This window comes from Manduca sexta, chromosome 7 (assembly GCF_014839805.1).
Source record: "Manduca sexta isolate Smith_Timp_Sample1 chromosome 7, JHU_Msex_v1.0, whole genome shotgun sequence".
NCBI classification, from domain to species: Eukaryota; Metazoa; Arthropoda; class Insecta; order Lepidoptera; family Sphingidae; genus Manduca; species Manduca sexta.
Window position 1 is genome coordinate 4,699,781 of NC_051121.1, and position 27,075 is coordinate 4,726,855.

Here is a 27,075-nt window from a genome sequence, read left to right on the forward strand (position 1 = left end):
ACTTGGAAAATTATTAATACTGAAACTGGCAAAAATAAAACTAATGACAAGATTTTATTGAACATTAATGACGAGCTAGTTTCAGATAAATATAGAATAGCTAATTACTTTGAACATTTTTTACTAACATACCTTTTGAAACGACAAAATGTCTGCCATCCTCACCAGGGGCAGCTGAGTCGTTCTTAAAACAAAATGTTGATCTGTCGATTCCAAATTTCGAATTTGAGTTTGTCACGCACTCTGATATAATAAAAGTATTTAAGAGCTTAAACATAAAAAGCACTGAAGACCTATGGGGTTTATCTGTTAAAGCGTTGCAGTCAGTAATAGACAACATTGCCCCAATTCTTGCGGAAATCTTTAACTGCTGCGTCAGAGACGGCATATTTCCTGATCTTATGAAGGTTAGCAAAGTAGTACCAATTTTTAAAGCAGGTTGTTCTAACACCCCTCTAATTTCAGACCTATTTCTATTTTACCAGCCTTAAGTAAGGTATTTGAAAAACTAATGCTTAACCAAATGCTGGTGTTTTTTAATAAAAATGGGATCTTACATAATAGACAATTCGGCTTTACAAAAGGCAGATCCACGCAAGATGCTGGACGTGCTTTAGTCAAAGCTGTGTTAGATGCTTGGGAGGGATCCCAGGATGCACTGGGGGTCTTTTGTGATCTTTCCAAGGCATTCGATTGCGTCGATCACAAAACCCTCATTTTAAAGCTTCATTATTATGGTATTAGAGGAATTGGACTTAAACTAATATCTTCATATTTATCAGGTCGAAATCAAAAGTATTTATCGACAACGTCTCCTCTGCCGGGTCCGCAGTTAGAATTGGGGTTCCCCAGGGTTCCATATTGGGTCCATTCCTATTCTTAGTTTACATAAATGACCTGCCTTACATGGTTGATAATATGGCAGATGTAGTATTGTTCGCTGACGACACTTCGATTATTTTTAAGTTAAATAGAAGGGATGAGAATCTCGGTGAGCCACATAAAGTACTTAGTTTGATTTCTGACTGGTTCTCTTCTAATAATTTACTTTTAAATGCCGCAAAAACGAAATGTGTCAGATTTTCGTTACTGAATAAAAAAAGGAACTAAATATTGATTTAGATGGGGATAAATTAGAATTAGTTCCCTCAACGGTCTTCCTCGGGGTTTCAATCGATAGTAAATTGCAATGGGGCCCCCATATTCAAAAAAATTCTAGTAAACTGAGCTCTGCCGTGTTTGCTATTAGGAAGATTAGACAATTAACTGACGTGGCTACGGCAAGGCTAGTGTATTTTGCATACTTCCACAGCATTATGTCCTATTGTATTCTTCTGTGGGGCTCTGCTGCAGATCTGCAGACCATTTTTATCTTGCAGAAACGAGCGATTAGAGCTATTTACAACCTTCGCTCTCATGATTCCCTTAGGCAAATGTTTAAGGAGGTGAATATACTGACTTTGCCGGCCGAATATATTTTTCAGAATATAATGTACGTACGTAAAAACCTTAGTACTTTTATTAAAAACAGTGACTTGCATAGTCTAAATACCAGAAATAAAAATAAATTGGTTGTCCCTAATCATAGGCTCTGTAAAACCAATAAATCTTTCTTAGTTAATAGCATTAAGTTCTATAATAAACTTCCCTTCGAAGTTACCAATTTGACCGAACAAAAATTCAAGTGTTATGTTAAGCGTGAATTAATGTGTAAAGGATACTATACTGTATCTGATTACCTTAATGATAAGACGGTTTGGAAAGTTTGTCCTGCACACAATGACCCACCATGTTAGCACACATTAGTAATTAATTAACTGCCTAAAATGTCTTTTGTTACATGTCTCACATGCTTTTTTTTTATAATAATGACATTTCTATAGTTCTAATTTGACATAATCATATCATATCTTAATGAAATGTAATTTTTGAAAGACGACCACCCGATCATGTTGTGTTTGCCTGTTCAATATCACTATTTTTTTTCTTTTCTCATGATTGAAAACTATGATTGTAAATGTAGGCGAATGCACGCTGTACGCCGTTATTTAAGTATGAATCTATGTTCTCTTTTATTTGCTATCGCTAATTTTATTTTATGCCGCTCCAGGTTTAGTCGATTGGATTTCATCTTATCCCATGTTAACGGTGATGTGCGTGCATTAGCTTATATAACTATTGTGACTATGTACAAGAAAGACTTGGAAAGAATACAAAAGAAGTACTGAACAATTGATGACAAAAAGAAAGCCCGGAGTTTCTTTCTGCCTTTCTTCTTCGGGTAGTCATCACTTAGGTAGCTAGTGAAAGGCTGGTAGGTTAGCTAGGCTAGGGCTCATGTCCTCACCGGTGAGGATCGCGACTCGTTATCCTTTTATTTCCCCTACTTGCCAGCCCGAGCTGGTTACTTCGGTTTGTACCTAGTCTTTTGTATAAACTTTATCCCTAATTTAAAATCTCCATAGTTATATAAGTGATTTTAATAGTTGTTTAGAAATAATAATTATTCTTATTCTTTGTTTTGACGTATCATAAGTGCAACTTTGTTCGCCTACGTGATAAATAAAGTATTTTATTTTTTTTTTTTTTTTATTTTATTAAATAACAAACAAATGGCTTAACCATAAGTGCAATACTTTCTAAAAATAAGACTGATAATAAACCTAATATACCTATATCTTCGTAAAAATTATAAAGCACAATAATTCATGGTTCCCCTTTTATTTGTCTTTCAGCATTATTGAACATTTTCACGGAAAAAAACTTGGAATTATGTGATATATATAATTTTGTTTGAACATATATTTATCCATATTATTATTAAACAAAGTCCTTTTTCTGTCTCTCCGTACTCGTATGTTATCGATTTTCTCAAAATCTACTAAACGGATTGCTATGAAATTTGGTATGGAGATAGTTTAAGACTCTGGGAATGTTTTACTCTCTACTGTAACTCCTTGACGCGGCTGAAGCCGTGAGCAAAAGTTAGTCAAATATAATATAGAACCCTTATAATATTGAACCATATATGTTTTGCTATAGAATAATATTATGTAGGTATATCATTCAAGCCTTTTACTAGTTTTCCAGAACCGTTCCTGGTTTACTTGAGCAAACTATTACACACAGCGATATATATGTACTACGTACTAGATCTGGAGTTCCATACACTCATTGTGTTCGACTCAACTGTACTTCAATCCGTACACTTAATTTTAGTATGCAACATTGACAGCGTGTGGTTATATACGGAGTGACGCTCATAATATAATAACTCGAGTCTAAGTGTAAACCTGGATGTGAATAAAAAATATTAGTCAAATAAAATTATTTGTTGTTCAAGTGAATAAATAGAAATTAAACTAAGTTTCCGGATTCTATCGCGGTTTTTTGGATTTTATTTTTCTCCCGACGTTTCGAAGACTTTGCAGCCTTCATGGTCACGGGGGGTCTGAGGTGTTGTTCATCCGTAAAGTCAAAGTTACAATATCTACCTACATTTTACAAATATACAACTTTTTAAATTTTTTAGCTGTTGGTGGTCCGATCTACGCAGAATGAGCTCACAGTGTCTTGAAGTGTGGCAGCCAGTCTTTTGGGTTCCGATTTAATTAAATGGAGAACTGGATCCCAGGCTTGTGCAAGCTTCCAACCATCTTCCCTATTGAAATTAGGATGTTTTTTAATTTCAATAGCCTCACGAATCATCTTGGGCAGGAATCGGTGTTCTTTGGCGAGGATTTGTGGCTTGTCTAGTCGCAGATATCAGATTATCCGTATGGGTCTATCGGTAGAATCCGGAAAATTAGTTTAATTTCAATGTCTAACATTCACGTAAACATAAGAAATCATTGTGAATAAATAGGTTATCACAGGGATGTTTTGGTTGCCATTTTAGTTCAGATTTTGAACAAATAGTTTATATGGACGTTCGTGTCTATATAATATACGTTAATGATTACAAACTATTAGTTTGGTGTCCGTTTCACGCTGGATTAATATAATTATAGGAAGGTACAAATTGATTTCTCGGATTTGACTAGCAGATCGTATTCGGGTTGTGGTTTACGGTAATACAAAACCACTGTTTTTTTTGTCACAAATGTTTATAAAAATCTACAACTGTTTTCAAATAATTATAATAATATTTAATTCTAGATATATAAAAGTGACTCACTCATAATACTGTGTCCCCACTCCCAGGTACGAATTCCGGGTATACAATTTTTAACCGTCGTGGCAAAATTTTTGTTTTTTTTATTGCTTTGAATGACGAGACGAGCTTGCCGTTCGCCTGGTGGTAAGCAATACGATCACCCATAAACAGTAAAAACTCCATCCAACAGCTTGAATTACGAAGTATGTTTTGGTATTCCACTGCACTCGCCATCCTGAGGCATGACATGTTAAGTCTTATTATGTCCCGTAGTTAAACTGGCCATATATCCTTCAAACCGAAACAGCAGTGACTACAAACTGTTGCTTAGCAGAAATACGACATTGCGGTGGTACCTACCAGGCAAACTCTCACATATGAGAGACGTACCACCAATAATAACCTGATAACAAATGATGGTAGCTTAATTGCCGTCCTCTCTCGCGACACGTTAATCCTCTGACAGAACGTGATTCGTCGAAATAAGCGAGTTCATCGTCATACGTACTTGCTATGCCGCACAAAGTGTATCCGGTACTTCACAACCAGTGTGGAACGATGGCTTTTAAAATGCATCAGGGTGGCAAAGTTATATTTCCGTTGTCGCACAATAGGGAGCAGTCTTGCCTATTATGCTCAATACAATACCGTTTGCAACTTTGCCTTTTACGCTGTGTACGATATAGCATTGTGCTAAATAAGTGACCGCTAAAAAGTGTTCTCTTTCCCCTGGTATGGGGTTCGGTTCCCCGACGCGACGCGACGAAGTTTGGCTCAATATATTTGAAGTTACTTAAAGAATAAAGATATATCTGTTTAAAGATATATAACTGTTTAGAGTTTTTTGTGTCGAGAATTCTTTAAATTTTCTTATTTAATTTCTATTTAACTAATGATTTATTTCTATTTAAATCTTTTTAAATTTCAATTTTTTACTCCATGGGTCTTGATTATCATTTTTTACCAACACATTGAGACTATTGTTATGAGTCCGAACACCCTGTATCCGTTGTAAGACGTTTAAGTAATACGTAACGCAATTTTTGAAGATTTTTGATTTTAACTCAATCCGCCCCATGAAAGTAGGAAAACAGCTGAAGATCTTCATACGCCTAAACTGATCTTTATAAATTATATCTCAGAATAATCTAGGCCACATTACTTTTGAATCAAAAAACAAACAAAAATCAGGACATTCGTTAGGCAGCTACGATGACACACACACACACACACACACACACACAAATCTTAAACTGTAATACCTTTGTTTTTGCTTTGGGGTTTAATTAACAATATATTATATACGCCGTTACTTTGAAATATGCGAGTCCAATTAACCTCTTTTGGGGCTTAAGTCTTAAGCCTTAAGGCTCAAGGACTTATAATACTCACAACTATCACAATTTATAATCCACATTAGTTAATATTTCAGAAAGATAACAGTAACGATTTATAAAACTAGCGACTGGCCTGGACTTTACGCGGGTGGCAATAATTATCCACAGCCAAATGACTGTTAGTAGTCTGGGCCCTTATTCTGTATGATAGTGTAAACGCGTAACGCGGCCGTGTCCTGTTATCTTCGAGAAATGTGCGTGGAATGGTATTCTGTAAGCCGAATTTCTATAGTCCTAAACATGATGCGTTGTGTTACGTGCTTGTTACGCACTGTTAAAATAACGCGCGGGATAGAGAATAAGGCCCCTGATTGATACCAAATTTCACTGGATCATTAGGGTAATCTGAAGATCACCAGAAATTTTCATTAAAATTATTCGAGCTGTTTTTAGGGAACATATATATACATATTTATTTATATATATTATATCCTGCTAACCTACTAATATTATAAATGCGAAAGTTTGTGAGGATGGATGTATGGATGTATGTATGTGTGTATGGTTGTTCCTCTTTCACGAAAAAACTACTTAACGGAGTTGGATAAAACTTTACAGTAATATTGGTTATACATCAGAATAACACATAGGCCACAATTTTTAATGATTTTGTGTAATTTGGTCATAATATTACGATACATATCAAGTAAGTCAGAAAAAAATATCTTGGAAAACTCCTTCACGCGGGCGAAGCCGCGAGCAAAAGCTAGTTATTCATATAAGTTTAAATGGGGGATACCTAGGACAATTCTAAGTGAAATTAATTTAGGCGTAATTTTTCAAACGGCTGATAAAAGTATCAATCAAATAAATTATAATCTGACTGAATATAAAAGTGTAACAAATTGTCAATTTTATACATAAAACTGTCATCTGTAAATCGTTTGTGTTATATTATCATAGTCTTCTGCTTTTCAAACTTTACATTAGCAGAATAGTCGTATAAACGATACAGCCAAACAAAATAAATTGTATTGGATATATTATCCTAGAATTAAATTTTATCTGATCACAGAAAAACAGCACTTATTAGATTAATCTGACGTCGCAGTAATAATTAATACTGTGTTCGCGATAATTTATTAAAAGTGTAGAGAGCTTCCTTCAGTTCAGTGAAAATGCATATCCGGAGTTCTACATCGATAATTCCGCTGAGCGAGTCTATAAGCTGTCCACGATGTACGGTAAATTCGATGAAGTGAATTTTAATATTTAAATTGAGTAATGGAATTTATAAAGTACACAGGTCACGCATTTATCTCCGAAGGGGTATGCAGAGGCGCAATCAGGACACCCACTAATAATGTTCGCCAAGTGTCCGAAAAATAATTGCATCACGCATTTATCCTCCAAGGGATATTCAGAGGCGCAACCAGGGCAGCCCTTTTTGCCAAGTGTGTTCCGTCCAATGGTGTGATAGGGGGCGAGCGTATCTCCATATCGGGCAGACTCATTACACTCAATCAGACTCCGGGTTGTTATCGAGCAGAAAAGCCCAAATAAGCCATTTTCAAAAAATTGGATAATGATAGTAAAACTTTCATGGCGTTTTATAAGATTTTGTATTCATATTCATTGCTTAGGTTTTCCAGCAACGCCAGGGCCAGGGCCTCGTATGGTACCGTCAGCCTCAAAAGTGGCTAACAAATTCAAAACATGGAATCGCCAATACACATTTTGGGTTCTTTGTGGCTGATTGTACTTTAAAGTAAAAGTGTATATCAGAGTGTTTACTGGTGCATCAAAAACTTTTTAGTTGTTTTCAAAACAGTTTTAATAAAGTACCTCTATATTTTCCGCTGAGAACAGACAAAGACGTATCAATTCGCTAACTACATAATTCGTAAACAAAGTTCGTCAACTCCGTTCGTATTCCGCCGTGGTAATCAAGAGGACAGTAAGTTAAGAAAAGCGATTCTGCTTTATTACATGGTTAATTAGATTATCTTATCGTTCTTACTACTGTTTATCAAACAAGACTGCACATACTGGTATATATATTGGTGGTAGGTCTCTCATATGTGAGAGTCCGCCTGGGTAGGTACCATCGCAATGTCTAATTCTACCGCCGAGCAGCAGTGTGTAGTCACTGCTGTGTTCTGATTTAAAGGACATTGTAGCCAGTGTAACTACTTGACATAATGAGACTTAACATCTGATGTCTCAGGATGGCGAGCGAGTGGAATATCAAACAATACTTTGTTATTCAAAGTGTTGGATGGTGTTTCTACTGTTTATTGGCGGTCGTATCGCTTACCATCAGAACGGCAAGCCTCGTCATTCAAAGCAATAAAAATAAAAAAGAAAAAGAAAACGCACTTATAATTTACGTATATGTATGAAACCTAGATAGGAAGAAAGTTCGTTTAACGTGCATTCCAAATCAGTAATAAAAAATTGACCGCCTTTGACTTACTGAGCTCTCGATTACTACTGCAGTGTAGTCGGCTCACGAGTCCCGTGGGCTTATCGCTTCCCGTCGGATGCGCGTTCAATGTCAATTCAGTATCAACACGGTATATTATTCCGACTCTTCGTTTGTTTCAGTTTGTTGTGTCAATAGGAATATTTTGGAATCGTGTTTCGATTTTGCTTTGAGGTTAGTACAGTTTTATTTATGTGTTTTTTTGGTATTTATTGTTTTAAATTGGGATATTTACTTTTCATATTGGATTTATATGTGATTATATTTGATTGTTCAATATTTACTTTATAAAATTCATAACTTTGATACTGAAACTTTAAATCAATTGTTCTAGGATTATGAAATTTTTCACACGAGTTTCTAGTACATCAAATTATAATTTTAGAACCAATAACTTGAAAACTAACAGCCTTGAACATTATTTCAAATCGTTTAAGGCCCAAGACGGTAAAGAAGAATAATTAACGTATTTCAAATATTACTGGCTATTATTCAAACATGTGTTGGCACACCACACTTTTACAAGCATGTTGCATAATTTGGCATAGGTTTTCGAATAGCCATTTATTTGACATTATCCTCTCTGAGGACTCCAAAACCAGGTAACGTGTTATAAAACATACACAAATCAAACTGATATTAAAACCCAGGACCTCCTCTACAGCTCATTTGCAGTAAACTATGGAGACGATCAAGAGTTTCCTAGTAATAGCTAATTAGTTTGATTCGTGGAACCTCGCTAATCCTAGTTCAACATACCTAGACTGGGGCTTAGTGAACTTTCTAGAACAGTGCTTTAACCGCACCACCATAGAGATCATTTTATTTATCAGATATAGATTAGTATTATTGATCACTAGTTGTGTCAGCGAATTCTTACGCGTTGTTAGCTTTTTATCGAATTTTAATGTTAGCCAATATTCTGTATCTAATTATATTGTGTACATCTGCGAAGTTTGCATGAAAATACGTAGTACGTTATAATAAAAGTAGTTTGGCTAGTGGTCCCGCCCGGATAGCGACAACCGTTTTCAAGATGTTAAAACTCTAGCGACTCACGTGAGTATGTCGCATTCCAGGACTAGACTGCGTATATCCGGTTCGAACAGGCCGGCATAATTGTGTCGATTGTCGATGGGTAATCATGTCTCGTCAGTCAACATTCTATTGGACCCAACTTCACTTACCATCAAATGAACATTGCCATGCCCGGATATAAAAAAAATACACATTTTTGTTGTTTATCTTTAAACAAACAAATGTGTAACTGTTCTGGAGTTTTGCTTAAGGCGAAACCTCAACGTCCATTTTCATACATTTTGTTTCACCTTTAATCTGGGTAACTAAACAAGTATTGGCAAGTATAGAATTTTAATTCACGTCTAGTTAGTGATTAGTTCTCGCAGTTGAAAGAAAAACGTAAAAATAATTAATAATCATGGATATTTCGGCCTTTAAAATTTCGTCATATTAAATTTTAAAGGCCGAAATATCCACTTCAAACCATGACACATAACCCAAATTTTATGTTGAAATAAAATATATTCTTTTCTTTCTAGCTTTGGACTCCAACGGCCTTAAAGAAAGTCCGCCACTAGACACTATTGTATTGGATTCCAACGTTCAAAAGTCAAAACATTAGGCATGGTTTTAAAGATACGTCGGAATATTATGTTGCTTGGAATGTCCGTTGGGCAATATAAATATTTGAAACTAGTTGCTATTCCAAAGGTCCCATGTGGTTTAAAGTTTCAAGTGTGTACCTCAGGGGAAAGGTATTAATCAATAAAATACGATACTAGAGTTTATTTTCAAGTGTACGTTTTAATTAGGGTTATGTCCTTGGCATACTTACAGTGATATGGGTCGGCAAATATTTAACAACGTAATTTCAACCTAATTGGTATTTTATACAAATATTAGGAGAGTCTAATAGCAAATATATTTGACACCCTTATCTTACAAGTTATTTCGTTAGTTGTATTGGAAATGTATTTTCTCGACTTGTCTATAGTAATAAATACTATGTTTTCGAATTCTAAGGTGACATGACAAAAGCAACGAAAATGAGCTTTAATCCAATCACTATAAAACTAACAATTGCATGAACCCAACTAACAACACTGCTTCATTTTCTTGCTAACATATAATTTGAGAGTTGAACGATTAGTCACCAATTTAGTTTTTATTATCAGCCTTCGTAAACGGTAATATATTATTATTTTTATTTAAGTCTAACTTTTTTTTATATCGGCACATCATAATGACGTCACAGCACATGATGGTAAGTGAAGTGGGGTCCAATAGAATAAAAACTGAGGAGATATGAATACTCCTCGGCAGTCGATACAATTATGTCGGCCTGTTGGAACCGGGTATACACAAGCTGATCCCGGATCCCAACACTTAGGTGGGCCAGTATAACGGGTTTTAACACCTTGTGTACGGTAGTGTACAATTATTTGTTGTTTAAGTGAATAAATAGGTTATAACAGTGACGTTTTGGTTGTCATTTTAGTTAAGATTTTGAACAAATAGTTTATATGGACGTTGTAGAATATACGCCAATGCTTGTGCCCTATTAATTCATCAAATAATGAAATCCTCATCGACGCATTGTAAATGTGTATTGCATTATTTTTCTGCTCCAATAAGGCGTCTATTGTCCGAGTGTGCAGTGATTAGTGTGTTTACAGTCATTGGGCGCGAAACCGACCGTGCAGTCATTCCGTATCAATGGTTATTACTTGTACGTGATTTATACTAGGCATTGCTGTAGCTTCATATGTGAAAGACCTGTGGAAAAATCCCACTGTTATAGCTTGAAATATAGATTATATGTTAAGCTAGAATATGGTGTATGTCAATGCTAAATTTCATCCAGACCTGTTCAGTGATTTCTACGCTGACTTCTTATTTTGATATATATTTGAATATCTCGACAAACTTTCGCATTTCTATAGTTAGATATTTTGATATTTAGGGATGGCAAAAGGCGTAAACTATGAGTAATGCCATCATTATTTATCTAAAATGAAACGACCTACAAAGTTATGTTAAAACATGAGATTTTGGAATTCTTGTCCCATATGGCAATAGGCTCGCCTCCTGTTACATCTTGGGACGCAACACACATGGCGAAAGTGGGTGTAATGATAACACCTTTACCTACCCCGTCGGTCTAGAGGCCTGATGTGTGTTTGAAACATATGCCTCGAAAAATCAAAGAAATTTACCGTTATCAAAAGCTGTAGATTACATAATGCCACTGAGAACAATTTTGACCAAATGATTTCTTATGTTTACGCGAATGTTAGACATTGAAATATTAAAAAATGCGAAAACAAAAACCGTAAAATAGTTTTATTTCAATTTTGACCAAAATTAAAACTAATACGCTGTTAAAATAAAGGCTTTGTTTAAAGACCAAATTTCTATTAAACGCTACAAACGAGGACCGGTGTATAACATACTAAGCTAATTGTTTTCGGACACCTCGTTGATTTTTATTTCTCTTGAAATGGCAGTTTTTAATTTATTCAACTTGCACCATATTTTGTTGAAGTATGTGAGGAGGTCATATTTTTGGTTATAATATAGCGAATATAAGTGTGTTCTTAGCTCTTGCGTCAGAGGGAGCTAGGATTTTGGTAAAAACTATTTTGGGAGTATAGGAAGTGAGTAGACGCCGCACAGTGGACGGAAAAACGGGGCTCCCTTTCATAGGAATTTTGAAAAAAAAATTGCAATTTTTCTTAAATCTAAGTATGTGGTATTATTACTATCATCTCAATATTTAATATTATTATAATTTTTATCGGTTTTTTGGTCTCAATAAATAAAAAAATGCACTTTGCAGGTTTTAAATGTATGAAAACGGGTTTTGTTTTCGTCATAACTTTTTTTTATATTAAGATGTAAAGCTGAAACTTCCAGGTATTGTAACTTAGATCCTACCCAAGCTATATGACGTATGACCTTGACCCCAACCGTGCCCGTTTAGAAGATATGAGGTCAATAAAAATGCATGTTTAGCCCATATTCTGATCAAGGCTAATGTGCCTTAAATAAATTAGTTTCTTGAATTTGTCTATGCAGTAATATTATATGATAACTAAAGACCCCACACCACTTATGGTCTTGACCTTAAAGAACCACGTTCTAAAGATATGAATTAATTAAAAGTTTACATTTTGACCACATTGTTACACGGACATACCTAAATATATTAAACAAATTATTGTCTTAAATTGATTGTTCTGGTATTGTAATACATTAACTGAAGACCCCATATGACTTTTGACCTTGACCTTGAAGAGACCCGTATAAAGGATGAATAAATCAAAAAATCTTTAGTCTATATTACCACCCGAGATTATGAACTTCAAACAATACTGTGTCTCGTACTAGATTTGAGACACAGTATTATACTTAATTAGTAAATACTTGATATGACCTTTGACCTTAATTCCTAATGACTCAACCCAAGAAGTATGAAAATTAGAGAACTGAGTCGCTGACTGATAAATGCATCGCCTTTTTAAACTACTTAGGCTAAAATCATTAAATTTGAGACAAAGTTTCTTTAGACAAGAAAAGAACTTTGCAAATTCATCTCAAGAGTGAAGAAACAGATAATATTTGTTGAAAAAAAATACACTATCGAAGAAAAGTAAAATTTTGTATTTTGTTTATAACTATAAATAAATGATGGATCTAACTATTTGAAAAAAAAATGATAATAGATGATGTCTTTTAACATAATTTCCTAATTTGCACTAGAGGGTGACACTAATAATAATTTGGCTTCTTCTAAAAGTGGTTAATTACGAATTTGACTTATTCTTGGTCTAAAACTAGAGAGATATGGGTCAGATGAAATCAATAAATTATGAATAATGTCCTCATTCGTTGCAATTCTACTGTTTTTCCGTGAGTGAAAAGTTCTGAAATATTTAAAATCTTTGTTTCGCGCTTCGGATACCTCCTCGGAGAGTTTGCCTATTGGAATGAAGTTATTATGCTCAATTATGTCTGCACCATGTATAAATAATTTATGCACACTAGATGGCATATGATACCATGCATACAGATCGACATATTTATGAGCGGTTGTAGTAGAATATTGTCGAAATTTTTCAACATCAACAAATTCTCCACATGAAATTACTTGAAGGATGACTTGAAAGCGTTTAATTAATTCTGCATCTACTGTGATCCGTGCTGTAGTTTCAGGATCAGCAAAAAATCTAGCTGTATTATATGTGCACTTTTAATTAATTCATATTTTTGGAACGTGGTTCTTTAAGGTCAAGACCATAAGTGGTGTGGGGTCTTTAGTTATCATATAATATTACTGCATAGACAAATTCAAGAAACTAATTTATTTAAGGCACATTAGCCTTGATCAGAATATGGGCTAAACATGCATTTTTATTGACCCTCATATCTTCTAAACGGGCACGGTTGGGGTCAAGGTCATACGTCATATAGCTTGGGTAGGATCTAAGTTACAATACCTGGAAGTTTCAGCTTTACATCTTAATATAAAAAGTTATGACGAAAACAAAACCCGTTTTCATACATTTAAAACCTGCAAAGGGCATTTTTTTATTTATTGAGACCAAAAAAACCGATAAAATTATAATAATATTAAATGTTAAGATGATAGTAACAATACCACATACTTAGATTTAAGGAAAATTGCAATTTTTTTTTCAAAATTCCTATGAAAGGGAGCCCCGTTTTTCCGTCCACTGTGCGCCGGACAGAGTGGACGTAACGAGCAAAATAGTAACATACGACAAAGCTTCTTAAATAAGTATTTATAAAACAATATAGAAGTATATTCTTTCAAATAAAACAGAATTTTACAAATCGGTTAATAAATTACTGAATTCTGAGGTAACATGAGAATATAAATGCATGTCGAAATGATAACCTCGTTTTTTGAAGTCGGTTAAAAATTGTCTCGTGCAATCATTATGACAAGGAAATTATCCAGCAACATTGATGTTACATTATGACTTAAATATGTTTTGTATGTAGTACATGTTGTACACGTAGACATAATTGCTACTAAATCCCCTCATGTTGCCTATTTTCTACCCACAATGTAATATTACCTACTACTATTGGCATTTCGGATATAGAAATAAATCCCAGGAAAATAATGGCCTCATTTATTCCTGTTTCATTTTAGACTGATCTTAGAAACCTCCCGAGTAATAATATGATATTAGTTAATCTAAATCCATCATAGAATTGTGATTTAATAATTCAGTTCTATATCTATCCTTTTGTTCCAGGTGCTTGGCCTCCAGAAAGCCTGGAGAGCAGTCAGTCGAGCGTGGGAGGCAGTTCGGTAGATTACGCCGCAGCATTGCTGTTAGCTGCGATGGCCGCTGTACTTCTTGCTGCTGTGGGTTACCAGTGCGCTGCGACATGGCGATGGCTTATGGGAAGGTGGGTATTTCGTTTTTTTTTGGAAAAGGACTGAAAAATAACTTAGGTCTTGCGAGGACAAGTTTGTGAGTAAGTTGATAGTGAAATATTGGTCAGCAAGCTATTTGATGAAGTGATCAGCTTCTCGCCACTATTGGATTTGACGGTGGATATTAAAGGCTATTGAAATATATTGAATGCTGTCAGATCTTCTGAAATCTGTGTACCGACATCGATCGTTGGCAATTGGCAAACGATGAATACTTTTCTAACAACACATACTTTTAGCAATATAGGTATGATAGTATGTTTAAATTAAACTCGGTTCATTGTGTCCAGGACTCGCCGTGATTCCGAGGAGAGCAACTGCGACTCGCTGTCACGCCAGGCCGCTATCCGCATCAGCCACTCGCTACCGGACCTGCAAACAGAACCACTGAAGCAAGAATACGTCCAGGAACACAAGGATCCAGCTAAAAAGGTAACTATCACTTAATTGTGTAAAACGTATACCAATCAATATGTACATGGAATAGATTAATAGATGGCGCTGATAGTTCGATACAATATATTTTTTAATAATATTAAATATTATTTTTTGATATATAAATTGGATATAGTACGTAATATTCTATATCCAGCGTTTAAAGTATAACTAATATATTTGTTTATATATATTAAGAACAATGTAGTTCGTTCTAATTAAAGTTCTTTATATTATTTAATAAAAAGGTTACTCTGTTAATTGTTACACACAACTAAATGTCATTTTAAATTCTGACGGACATGTCATATTTGTCGTATGACTAATAAATTGAGAATTTGCAACTTCCCAATAATCAGGACAAAGACTCTAAATTTTCTGTAACAAAATCGGGTTAATAAACAAAGTATCCTATATAATAATTCACTTAAATCAACAAAATAAGAAAGAATCCCTCAAAGAAAACACTTTTAATGGGTTGAAGGGATTACATTAGAAAGCTTTCAATGCTTATGGCTGCGCAAACATGGCCGCAGTTTGCTAAACAATGTGACTGTTATTCAGAATATATCTGTGTCGTTCACACCATGCTTAAAGAGAAAAATAAGTTTAATTCTTGGTTAGAAATAATATAACAAATGCGTGTTTATATGGAAAGATCTTTTTCTTGGAATAAACAATAAATGAAAAATATTTTAATAAGATTTTCGATTCGGATTGCGGTTTTTTCTATCTGTACTTTTATAAGACCGAAGAATAAAATTAAATGACTTATTAAACTTTTATTAACTCGGTATATGTAGATCTATTTCATTTCAAGGTGAATACTTGGGCGAAGAATAATATTACCAAAAGGTGGTAAGGCTAGGCTGTGGCCAACGAACGCTCTCACCATATTACGAGACATAAAACGTTCAAATTAACTTAACCGTACGAACAGACAACACGAAGTGGAATAAATTGCAAAAACACGAATAACGCGAATAAAACTCTTAATTAAAAAAATTAATATTTTATATTTACACTAATTTACTTAATTTGAAATTTAATAAGTCGCAACAAATACAGATGGCGCCACAGTCGCAACTAATTTATTTTTTATTCGTCTCGTGTTATTGTTTCTAGTTGAGAATATTTTAATCTGGAACTTCTTTGAGACAGATTGTGCAAATGAAGCTTGGAGAGCGGGTATAATTAAAACGGAAGATATTGCGTTGTGCCAATACTTGCATTTTATGAGCAAACAGTTTTGTACTAGAAAAATGAGTGCAGATATTTAGTTGACATAATGATACTTCTTTATTTATCTCATAATAATATGTTGTAAAGGCTAAAATTTATACAATGGACCTGAACGAACTTAAAGGCATATTTATGGACCTGAAATGAACTTGAATGAATTTGGGGTCTTTCAAGCGAAGCGTGAAGAAGCAATTATGCAGGCCGGCATGACTGTGTCGACCGTCCAAGGATGCTTGTGTCTTTTGCCGGCACTTTCTTAGCTTAATTTAGTTTAACAGGTGCAGTAAAGTCACATTTATGAGCTCCGATGGTAAAAAATAAAAAAGGGTTCAATAGAAAATAGACATTTTGATACACAGATACACCAAATCTTGGATCAAAAAATAGGCTATTTACTATCCCTGTAATCGTATGGACTTAGATACCGGAATTTTCTCGGAGTGGAAGTCTAGAACAATATTAGTTTATAATACACGAAATTTAAAGTGGCAATTTAAAAAATATTTCAGTGTAATATCTAATAACAAGAATCGTGATTTAATTATACCTGTTACAGAAAAGTGATGCCTTATTCCACATTAATGATACGTTAAAACTGTGTATTGAAAAGCTATCCTTTTGTTGTTGAAAATTAGGTTACTTTTTGTGCATGTCGCCTAATTACGAAAGTAATTAAGCTGGGATGAGGCTTAAACGGCTTAATATGAAATCAATCATTCTTAATTTAAAAATTTAATAATAAATGCAAATTTTAACGATTTTATTTTGTAAAATTATTTTGCATAGTTAATTACGTCTTAGTCGATTTCTTAATAATTTTATTATCCACTGTCTCCCTCCAGGGGTTTATTAAAAACAACTTAAATGTATAAATTTTTAGTGGCAGTGTTGTAAGTAACTCAATCGGATTTATAATATATGCTTGGACTATTTTAGATTACTAAATGTTATTTTTTTTGGATACCGTTCCTAGATTCGCGTCAAAAGAATTTAGAACTCGATTTACTTTTCGAAATTTATAGAATCTAAATTACACGATTAAGAATTTTGTGGTTTCCTTGTCATAACAGTCAATGTTGGCATAACCTTCATAAATTTTCGCTTTTTCCGGTAAAACAAATGTGAACTGTCTCTCTTCCCACTTAAATGTAAAACTGGCTACACCCCTGCCAGTATAAAAATATATACTGTCGATTTCCAAGTCTTGGATGTTTTTTCAAATCCAAAATGTGCGTCGAATTTAATCTGACATTAGAATCATGAACACGAAACTTGAATGCATCGCATTGTGTATTCTATCTAACTTTTTCTTAATTTTTTTGTGTAAAACCTTTTTTATGAAGATCGTACCTTTATATTTTATATAAAACTCAGTTCTGCATATTCCTTACATTTGTCTGAAAACGTTTCCCGTTTCCTTCCGTCGGGGCGCCAACGCCCATGTCCCCGAGGTCCGAAATAAATCATCTTTTTCATTGTAATCACTAACGTTCGGGGCCAATGCCTTTGTATGGGTATTGTGGATTTATGGAGGTCATTCACCAATACCTCGTTTGGGTTTTTGATGGTATTTGCGTTTAAAAGGTAATTGGAATCGAAGAAAAAAAAGCGTAGATTAAAATATCGTTAAAATATTAAATGTTGTTTAATAAAAAAATCGTATAAATACTTAATATTTTCTTTTTTGGTCCGGAGTTTCATTTCAAAAAAAATGTTAAAAAAAGTCATATTTTTTTTTTGGGTTCGGAGTTTTTTTTTATCAAACTGACGGATATTCGTATATTATATTTTCTACAAATTAAAACCAACAATTTATAAGGTAATCATTTGTTTTATAGTCGACTGATGTATTTTTTTTCAATCTACCTTCAATTATTATTTTGTTTAACATCTACAGATGTGTTATTTTGTCTTAATTCCTGCCGCCTCGGTAGCGCAGTAGGCACCGCGTAAGTCTCATAATCTTAAGGTCGTGAGTTCGATCCTCACCCGGGGCATAATTTTTAAAAATCCGTCGCCGGGTTTTGTACGTTTTTTTCAAAATATAATTTATTATCGTATGTATTTTTTGAAATGTTTGATATCACTCAAGAATTTTTTAGAAGGTTGAAAAGTTTGGTTATTATTTTCAAAATAAATGTAATATGAAACGTTAATATAAAACCCTAAGGTTTGACGTAAAAGGTTGTTAGTTATAAAAATCATTCTGATCTTTTCTTGCCAATATTTATGCGACGGTATACCGGGTAAGTCAATTAAAAATCCCCATCTTTTAATCTACTAAGTGAATTATTCTTTGCACATGGCAATCGTTCGTTGGCATGAAACCGGCGTCGACTGAAGTCTTAAGTAATTGTATGAAAGAATTAATTTTCTCATCTCTTTGATTAACAATATAATATTCCTTAATTCTGTTTTAATTTCGTAATTTTTAGAAATTGTTATACTTCGTATTAAAAAGAAAGAAAGAACCATATATTCGTACAACCTTGATTTTATAGTCTTTTTTAAATCAAATTGTTGTTACTTAGAACAATTTGTAGGACCAAAAATATTGTGAATTAATTTTACTGTTGATAATAAAAAAAATAGTTTTTGAAATATTTTTCATTCGTTCTAGTTTGATAATTTTAGTAACGTCGCGACAATTATTCATATTTATTAATGGCACCGATCGTAGTAGTACGTAAGATTTAGTTGCATTACCACGAGGTTTCATTTATCATTCGTAAACATAAATATTAATTTTTATAAAAAAAAATATTGCATTGGTATTTTTTTAAACTCTATTATTGATAGAGAATTTAAAATTGTCGGTTCAAAAACAGCTATAAAATCACGGTGTATATTGAGTCGCACACAAAGGCACAAAAAAGTTTTACATACAGCGTGTGGGAATGAAATGGGGTAGTCTAATGTTTTTTTTTTATTTTATAATCGAGTTAGAATCTATGGTCAGGATGAGAGTGTCAAGTAAATCAACAAATGACGCGATGGCGGCAACGCGCTACTAAACATAAATATTTCGTTTTCATTAAAATGGTATGTGTATTGGTAATTTTATCAAATTAAACAATTTTGAATTAATCGCCTATTGATTAGTATATTTAAATATTTTCCTGTGGTCAAAGAAAGGGCATTTTATTGATTTGTATTAATGAAAATTATAATTAACAGAATATACAAAACTCTTAAATGTTATAGATAACGTACTAAAGTCAAAACCACGTGACCTTTTTGCTAGTTTTTTGTTATGAATAGCTCTGTAAATAGTATATCTTATCATCCCATTTTGACATTGTGTTAATTAATGAAATATTATGCTTGTTTTATTGAAAACAACGCATGACCATTACTTATTAAAATAAAAAAGTAGAATCGAACGAAATAAATATTAATAAAAGTAATTTTTATTTTGCTATGCCCTAAGGGCACTACTGCTGCTCTAGAGGATTCGCCGGAGCAGCATCCATGCTTTCAGTCAGAAATTCACTTACACACACTATATACGCAGTAAACAACAAAATGAAAAAAATTCAGAGAATTAAAACCGGGACTTGTGGCGAAAATATTTGTTATTCATAGATTTGGCACAATGTTAGCAGAGATATAGAGGAATAAGTATGTATTTATGTTTCATTTAGCAACATAAATCTAACCCTGTACAAAAAACCCTTTCGTACAACCAACATTAGAACAAAATTGAAATAATAAAAAGTAATAATTTCCATTACGTTGTAACAATTTCTTTGACGTTTTGCAAACGGTAGCCCGCGGTCACTGACTACCACACAAAGACTACGTTAATTTCACTAGGGACAAAATACAAGTTTGTAATGAGACTGTTTTCATTGTGCAAAAAAGCGTTATAAATTATCATTTAATTTCATGGACATAAATCCACATTATGGTAAATTTGTCTTAGATTTTTTAGGTACCATTTGGTTATGATAAAAGTTGACAAAATTTACACAATTATGATACATGTTTTTATTTCCTAAATTATTTTATTTCGCTATGAATACATTCCGGTTTTATTAACTTCCACAACATTTATTATTTTTTTATTTTTTTTAGTATGCATCTTAAGAAATGTTAAACCTTTCTGAGACCTAAGTCCCAAAAAAATTCCTCATTTAAAACTTAACTGATTATCTCCGACCTATTTATTATAAACCCATTAACCTGGTAACACAAAATCAATCACAAACATTCCAATCGAAATTATTCCACTTCAAAACATTTCAATTTACCGCAGCCGATTGAATTTATGAATTTGAAGTTTGCACTCAATTTGTGTACAATTTGTTTCGAGGGCCGATTTTATTAAATCTTCTATAGTTAACGAGAGTTAACGCCCCAGAAAGTTTTGGCACGCAGTATTGTTTGTCCTCGTTGTTCGGCTTTTAGCGGTATTTATGTTATAAGTAGATAGTATGTAAGAGTGCCTCAGTGACGTAGTTATAATTGTACTTAGTTCGAGTATGACTAATGCGCTGAGGTCCTGGGTTTGAATCCCGGGTCGAGCCAAAATAATTGTGACTGGGTTGTTCCATCATAAAAAATACTCATTCGCGGCTCAGAGTCAGTAAGTTGGCGGTGTGATACCCCTGTGCCGCGAAAAGCACGTAAAGCCGTTGGTTCTGCGCCTGATCTCTCTTCGTTCATGTCGGATTGCCGTCTCACCGGACTATGAGTGTGAAGGACCAGAGAGTGCACCTGTGTCTTGCGCACATACTTGTGTACTATATCTCCGGCGTACTTGGCTGATCTCTGTTGAGATTAGCCGCCTTACCTGAAATTAGGTTGGGCAGGAATCAATATGTTTGATTTCTGGTTTATCCAACAAAAACAAAATAATATACCAGATATCCATATAAGAATAGTTTTTTTTGTTTTAACGTGTTTTTTTTTTATTAAACATTTCTCCTGACGTTTCAACGAATTTAAAATACAATCCAAGTAACAGCGTGGAAGCATTGTTATATTTCCGTTTGAGAAATTGCAGCGATATATAAGATTCAATTTACAATGTCTCTGTCGAGTGCAGTTCAAAGCCAAGATGCCCTTTAGTTGAAACCAATATTGCTAATTGGTGGTTATGATGGATTCAATATCTAAAATATGACATGAACCTGACTATTCATATTTAGTCATTCAAAATTAGTATCTAATAGCTTCTATATCCGTAGCAACATTTTTACTCTGTATATGGGGCTTACTAAATGCGTAAATTTTGGATTGGATTAGGATACCTACACTCATGCCTTTTAACCCCGAAGAGGTAAACAAAAGCGCAACTGGTGTATCCACTTCCCGCTGTGTGTACTCCGTCCCATGATGTGATAGGGCCGATCCTTTCGCCATATCAAGCAAAATCTTTCAAGCTGATAAGAAAAACTCAATATACACCAAGGCAGTCGATTTTCTGGGATATGTAGTCTATATACTAACTTGGTACTTGAATCTGTGGTAAGTGGAGTGGGGTGTAATAGATGATTATCCCTCTACAGTCGACACAATTATGCAGGCATGTTGGAACCGGATATTCTCAGGCTGATCTCGGAAAGCGAAACACTTAGCGAGCCACTATAGCGGGTTTTAACACCTTGTGTACGGTGTTCCCTATCCCGCGAGTATAAAATATATCCTACCGCCAGAAAAATATGAATGCGATCAATTCGTTTCCTCTATAACTTACCTATCTCTCTGCACTGTACATTACCAAGAATCCAATTTGCTTCCAACATTATTGTGGTAATAAAATGTAGTTATATTTAGTTGCAAATCGATAATGTAACACCGTCCGGGTTGCGTTAATATTCGTTTATGTATGCAATTTGTTACAAATATGATATTAGTTATGGTTTACTAGGTAATTGTGCTTTTATTTTGTATTATGTGGACATGTAATGTATAAAGAATAACTGTTTATGTTTTATATGCAGAATACCTATTTATTTTTAATGTATGCAAGCAGGTTTTTATTAAATCATAATAATGCATATTTAATCCGTGCGAAAACGGGTAGAGTTTAAAAATAAACTTTATTACACTATGATTTTGTACGTTTTTTCCGTAGCATCTAGTTTTACTGTTAAAGATACACATAGTGTTTAAAAAAAAGAGACAGAGAATACAAGATTCTACAAACATAATACAAGTCTATTAATTATATCATAGTTTAAGAAATGAACCTTTTGTCTTCACAATAATATCGCTTTTTGATTACCTTACTGGCCCCGCAGGTTCTTCGCCAGACCACGCTGCCGATCGTGCCGACGCGCCACCAGACATTCCAGCGTCAGCTCTCCCACCGCCTGGAGCTGCCTTCCATCCAGTTCAGCATCTGCAGCCTGGAGCGCGCTGATTCTTCCATTGGACTTATTAAGGTGAGTTCAGTCAGGTACAGTCTGTCTTCTTAATTGCTTTAATAGACAAATGAACAAGCGGTCTGTCTGGTGGGCAGTGGCTCTTGCTGCCGATGGACTTAAACAATGACAGCATATCTAAGCCGTTGCTTACCGACCTATCTACAATTATCTAAGGTGACTATATACAATTACTAATTTTGATTCGACAGCCTCAGTGGGATTGTTGTAATGCATACGCGGTATGAGTACGTTGTAGTATTTCTCTCCAGTATATCGGATTATCGCCTCAACGGACTATGAGAGTGCAATTGAGTGGTGCGCACACATTTGTGTACAATACTCAGTTGCTATTGTTGTCTTATTATGTTCAATAGTTACTTTGGTTACAATGTCCTTCAAACCGGAACACAACAGTGATTATACACTGCTGCTTGGCGGCAGAAATATACATTGTGGCAGTACCTACCCAGGCGGACTCTCACATATGAGAGATCTATCACCACTGTAGTATAAGTATAGATTATACCCGACAAGGGACTGCAAAATATCAGCAAACACTGAACTAAATAGTTGAAATCAAAGATTCACTGTAAAAACAGTCTGTTTTGGCGTGAACGGCTTTTTAATTACAGCCTTTGTTCTGTGTGTTCAGAACATTTTCGGTTACATTTTTTTTATCTTAATTAAAGTGTACACGACGAGTGCCGTTTGAATCAGATCTTTACGATCTTTATGTTTAGAGTTGAGATTTCTAATTAACAGTCTTTATACAGTTTCTGGGTTTTGAAAGTTTTAATTAGTAAAACAGATGTTTTTTGAAGAAGCGTTTTTTCGTTTGTCAGTTTTATACGAGTTGTAATCAAAGCACTGGATTTGAATTCATCTTAAAGGTGTTACTTATAAATATATTTTGGGACTTATTGTTATTTTCATAATATTGTAACAATTGCTGGTTATCCTATAAGTAAATGAATGAATTTGTAAAATATTTTCGCTGTTATAAATTTAGTTTTGGATGCATTTTTCAAGTTTTATAGTAGAATATTTCGATCTAAATGTTAAGTAATTAGTTAGACTCTAGACTCTTTTGATTTTTTTTGCCCTTATTAGGTACTTCTTGCTTTTAATTTTAGCGAGTTAAAGTGTTACATGTTTAAAAAAGAATTTAAGACAATGATATATTTTTTCGATCTTACGAGAATATTCAAACAAAACTATCACTATTTTTAAAAATCTAGAACATTCTCGTTTTAACTACACTTCTCTGACATTGACCGTGACAATACATTGTAGCGTCAACGCTTGCATGTAGCAGACAGTCGTCATTTCCACCCGATTTCCGAAACGCCTCGCGCGAGCTAAAATGGGACCTTCATTACGCAACTGATTTCGACACGTTGACATCAATGACGCTGTCAAAAACATTCTATTCTGAATTTAAATGTTGTTCGAATAGAATAGACTGTGCTTTCCTTATCTATGGACGTATATTCTTATGCGGATAAGAAAATTGTGACAGTGAAATATGTTAAAAATATTTCGGAAATCTTTGAAATTTGATATTATAAAATGATGAACATATTTTTTTTTTATATTATCATTTATTGCTATTATATAATTCAGACATCGTAGATAGTCACTTCGGCTAAATCAACGTCATTTGAGGTCTTAGATATATTTCTCTATTTAATTGAAAAACTACATCTTGTAAAGTAGATATGGAATCAGTCGACCGAAATGTTTTGTAAATAATCTTAAAAGAAGCTACAAGCTTTTCCTTGTCATGAAAATGAGAAACGGAATATTCAGTTACTGAAAAGAATTTCATAACGAGACATTTCCTTATGAATTTTCCTCGCTTTTCCGACAGCTTAAGATATAAAATTCTATCAAGCCTTCCTTTAATAGCAAGTTTTGTTTCCTGTTGTAAAGTATGGAGGCAGTGTAATTTCCACCTGAAAAAAGTAAAATGTAACAATTAAATATAAACAGATAAATAAAAGTAATGTTTTATTTTGATTTTTTTTTCAATTATTTGGTAAGGATTTTTCAGAGTATTCTATGGTACCATCATTTCGAAAAACAACATTAACGAGGGAACCACGGGCAAGGACTACTAATTTCTAGAAATATCTTCAAATTTTCAAATGCAAATGTGACTAATATCTTTACAAAACACGCGCAAACAGATTGACCCTGTGCAATGACGGGTAGATGATAGTGTTTTGATTCTATTTACTTTTGATAGAGACACGTGACTTTAATAAATCAAATACCAACGGAGGTTTTTTGGTCCCATGGTTAGGGACTGTTCGAAAATAATCCTTATAAACTTAGAAAATAACAAAGCATGTAATTTATCAGTACCTACGTAAACAAAAACTAAATACCCAAATTAGATTTTGTTGTAAATGATCACATAAAAAATACAAAAATAATGATAACAATGAAAACTCACGCGGAATTGATAGATCAAGTACACCGCCCGCGCCGCCGCTAAGAACGAGCGGGACATGTGCGGGGCCGCGGGTTGGGGAAGGGTATGCTTGTAACGGTCAGCTGTAGTAGTAGGTATCAGGGAGCGACCGACATGCGTCGAATTTTTATTAATACAAAAGATAACCTGTTTGACTAAATTTCATTATGTTTTTGAGATAATATATGTATAATATGTTAAAAATTAATGCAATGGAATGAGTTACTGATTCTCAACAAACTAATTTCGGGTTTGTAATATACTAAAATAGTGTTGTATATTTTAATAAATTATGAGCTCTATCAAGACATAATATTAAATACAAAATTATATGATTTGAAAAGTGAGAATACAATAAAAGAAATATTCTTTTGATCCTATATGTTACGTTTACAGGTGTCAAGACACCTACGCAAAGGTATTCATGCAAATGGTTTGTCATAAAACGTTTTTAGGAATACCTATGTCATATTCGCTCTCGAATGAATTCTACCTGCGTAAATACTTTTAGGACTTCATGCTGGAGGCAAGACTTGTCTTACTTTTTTTTTTTTTTACTTTGTCCGCCATGTCGCCCTTGTAGAATATTTCCTCAACGGCTTAATTCATTTTAAATGAAAATCATTTAAAGAGTTGTTAAAATGTAAAATTTAGTGAAGTTGTTACTAGATGTTTATTAGACGTAAATACTGAACGGATTTCAATGTATCGAACTAGTTTTCGGGTTTTATGGCAGGTTTTTTATTTTTAATTGTCTCTTCTGTAATGTTTTTAAGAGACTGAGTTCATTCGGCTTAAATCTGACCGTCGACAGCTAAAATAAAAAAAAAAAACGATAATTGTAAAATGTATTGTATATTGTTACTTAGACTTTTCGGACGACTAACACCCCAGTCCAGAAACCGCGGAAAAATCGCTATAAAATCTAAAAACTAGTTAAATAAAATATTTATTATTAAAAAGGAAATATTTGTTTCATAATCTTTGACATAGAAAATTTTACAGGCTTCTTAGATCCAGAGCTTTAATCTAACAATTTTCCTGAACATCAAAGATATGTATTGTTAATATTTAATATCCAAAATTAAATATTTGGCCATCTTTGTGTTAAACCTTGAAACATGATAATTTATAGCTCATAAATCATAAGATATATTTTGTAAAAAGCCTTTAGTAATTTTACTAGTCTCGGAAACTAGCTTTGTTTAATGTGGGCGATACATGTTTTCTATCTTATAGAAATGCTTGTTTCATTAAATAAATTGAAGGTTTTTTGATTACTTTAATATCATGTTATTACTGGCGAGAATTATGGAATACAGTCTTATGTTATAAGAATATTAATATAATACATCCAGGAACATGTTTAAGAAATATTTTTCTATTTATATAAACGTGAGATTTGGTGAAGTTGTTCACATAATATTATATTTGCAAATTTAACGAGGTCTATTAAGTGCTGCATGAATTTTATGGCATCTGGGGTACAGAGTTTAAGTTGTGAATAGATGCAAAGCCTCTAATTCTCGGGTAAGTATTAATTTTAGTCCAAGAAAATATATACAGGAAAAGATTGTCGTTCACCCTTTATATATTTTACATTAACAAGTCAACTGCGCCATTGGCAAATACCAAGACATTTTTTCTTCAGGCCAAAACAATATTATCTGCCTTGTATTTTATACTATCTCACTGTTGGGTATGCGCCTCCTCCACTACTGAGAGAGATTAGGTCTTAGTCCACCGCGCTGGCCTAGTGCGGATTGGTAGACTTTACACACCCTCAAAAATCCTATATATTGCTCCTTAAGTATGCAGGTTTCCTTAACCGCTAAAGCGAGCAATAATTCACAAAGAATACATACATCATTTTAGAAAATCAAAGGTTTGTGCCCTTGGGATTTGAACCTGCAGACATTCGTCTCGGCAGTCCATTCCACACCCAACTAGGCTATCGCCGCCAAAACAATAATAGCTGCTAATAAAATAACAACACATTTTCGCAATAAAGGTAGAAGCTATTATTACTGCTAATAAAACGAAATGTAAACTGAAAATCAAAACAGGTGAACCGAAT

The 27,075-nt window shown here is 33.8% G+C and overlaps 1 protein-coding gene and 1 non-coding gene across 4 annotated transcripts in view; both read left to right on the forward strand.

Annotated features, from left to right (window-relative positions):
- The first annotated feature begins 8,043 nt into the window (after positions 1–8,043).
- The window catches only part of LOC115448033 (synaptotagmin-10), a 45,501-nt gene continuing 26,469 nt past the window's right edge, over positions 8,044–27,075 (forward strand). The window contains exons 1-4 of one of the 3 annotated variants that reach the window (XM_030175331.2): positions 8,044–8,152; positions 14,287–14,443; positions 14,762–14,903; positions 22,388–22,540. In XM_030175331.2, coding sequence (XP_030031191.1) covers positions 14,376–14,443; positions 14,762–14,903; positions 22,388–22,540 — 363 coding nt within the window. In that variant the 5' untranslated portion in view covers positions 8,044–8,152; positions 14,287–14,375. The remainder of the gene's footprint in view (positions 8,153–14,286; positions 14,444–14,761; positions 14,904–22,387; positions 22,541–27,075) is intronic. The other 2 variants (XM_030175332.2, XM_030175333.2) reach the window with 2 other exon arrangements.
- Positions 18,073–18,145, forward strand: Trnam-cau. The gene has a single exon. It is a non-coding gene; the product is annotated as a tRNA-Met (tRNA).